Source organism: Mus caroli, chromosome 1, assembly GCF_900094665.2.
Source record: "Mus caroli chromosome 1, CAROLI_EIJ_v1.1, whole genome shotgun sequence".
NCBI lineage: Eukaryota > Metazoa > Chordata > Mammalia > Rodentia > Muridae > Mus > Mus caroli.
In genome coordinates this window covers 124,986,988-124,988,704 of record NC_034570.1, presented here as the reverse complement: position 1 = coordinate 124,988,704, position 1,717 = coordinate 124,986,988, and the positions used below count along the sequence as shown (strand labels likewise).

At 55.5% G+C, this 1,717-nt stretch overlaps 1 protein-coding gene across 3 annotated transcripts in view; it reads right to left on the bottom strand.

The window, feature by feature from the left end:
* Positions 1–523: 523 nt before the first annotated feature.
* The window catches only part of Etnk2 (ethanolamine kinase 2), a 17,037-nt gene continuing 15,843 nt past the window's right edge, over positions 524–1,717 (bottom strand). For all 3 annotated transcript variants that reach the window (XM_021167169.1, XM_021167253.2, XM_021167341.2), the window contains one exon: positions 524–1,530. In XM_021167169.1, coding sequence (XP_021022828.1) covers positions 1,458–1,530 — 73 coding nt within the window. In that variant the 3' untranslated portion in view covers positions 524–1,457. The remainder of the gene's footprint in view (positions 1,531–1,717) is intronic.

Here is a 1,717-nt window from a genome sequence, read left to right as displayed (position 1 = left end):
AATTTCACTCCAAAACTCTGATCTCAGGCAAAATTAGACCCCATCATCTCGGGACTCCTCTCAGTTCCTCTTTGGACCTCTGGCTGGTCTTATGCATGGGGGAGGAGGGGCACTGAGCCCCACTACCAAGGGTATTCGGGTACCTTTGTCCACAGGCCTCATCTAGCTGCTGTGCCGTCACCACCCCAAATCCTCTGGCCAACTAGAACCTTATGAGAGAGAACCCGTGAGAAGCAGGGCAGGGCAGATGGGGAGAGGCAGGGACAGCATGTTCTGGTCACTATCAGGACAGCTAGCCACAAGCTCACCATTTGTATGCCTGGGCACGTCTTTTCCCCCAGGTCCTCCATTAGTATCCGTGACCTTGAAGGCCCCAACGAGGGTGGCCCAGAGGTGTACAGTCTGCTGTGCTTTAAGCAGGGTGAACTCCAAAGGCACGGCAGAAGGGAGGCCGAGTCTGGCCCAGCACCTCCACACGCATCCATACCAATCAGATCCCAAGCCACTGTCCTTCCAGACCGAATTCCAGAAACAAACGTTTTAATGCAGAAAACCATGATAATCTACAAATGAATCACAGTAGGGGCCTATACCAGACTCCCTTAGGACCTGTAAGGACTGGGAGGTGGGTACCGAGCTGGCAACACCTTCAGTATCTGGCCATGTCCAGGTAACTGTGCTGGCCTCCAGGTGCCTAGGCCCTGCCCCCTTGCTTTCCGCCATTCAGTCCCCCATGGGAAGATCTCGGTTAAGTTCAGAATAAAAGGAAGAGAAGTGGAAGAGGATGCTGGCTCTGGTGCCTGCCCTCTGGTACCCAAGGTCATGCTTGCTCCAGGTCTACCATCCTCTTCTCTGCAGGGACCTAGCAGGAGCACGGCAGCAGCACAAGGAGGGGACCAGGAGAAGGGGTGGCTAGATGGCATCCGGCTTGGAGAAGCTGGCAGCCTCACGAGAGGCAGCTGCTGGAGGCGCTGTGGAACGAGCACAGCTGGGACCTCTCCCCAGATGACAAGCCAGAGTTGGCTTCCTGCTGGCTTGGAGCTCAGCACTTCTCACCCGAGGCATACATGGCTCAGTTGGAGGCGAGAGGGGGGGGCACCAGAGGTAGAAATGAACCCTCCCCTCCCCTACTAGGAAGGGTCAAGGACAAACTGAGGCAGCCCAAGCTCTAGCAGGGCCTGGGCTGGCAACTGTGCTCTCACAGAGGGGCAGTCAGGCCTCCCCCCCCCCACTATCTGCAGGCACTTCCTCTCCAAGCCTGGCAGGATGAAGGGGTTCCCCTCCCCCCAACGCTGGGACTCAGCCCCTCCAAACAGGAAAATGAGGTCTTCATTGGCATCCACTGGGAGCCTTCTCTGTGGGTGCCTGCCTTGCCCCAGGGTGTCCAACTCCAAGGCAGAAAGGCACCCTGGGGAGCAGATCTGGCAGCAAGAGGACATGGAGAAACAGTAGGCTGGTCACTTTGGCATCTCCAAGGCCAACACCTGAGGTTTCACCTTAAAGTACTGGTTGAATCGGATCACCGCATACCTGCCAGGGACAGGCAAGAAAGTGGGTGAGCAGGGTGCCTGACAGCCTACTGAGGACTACTCCAAACTCAACCAGGTCTAGCCAAATCAACTCCTTTTTTTTTTTTTTTTTTTTTTTTTAAATTTGTAGACAAGGTTTCTCTGTGTAGTCCTGGCTGTCTTTGAACTCACTGCAGACCAGGTTGGCC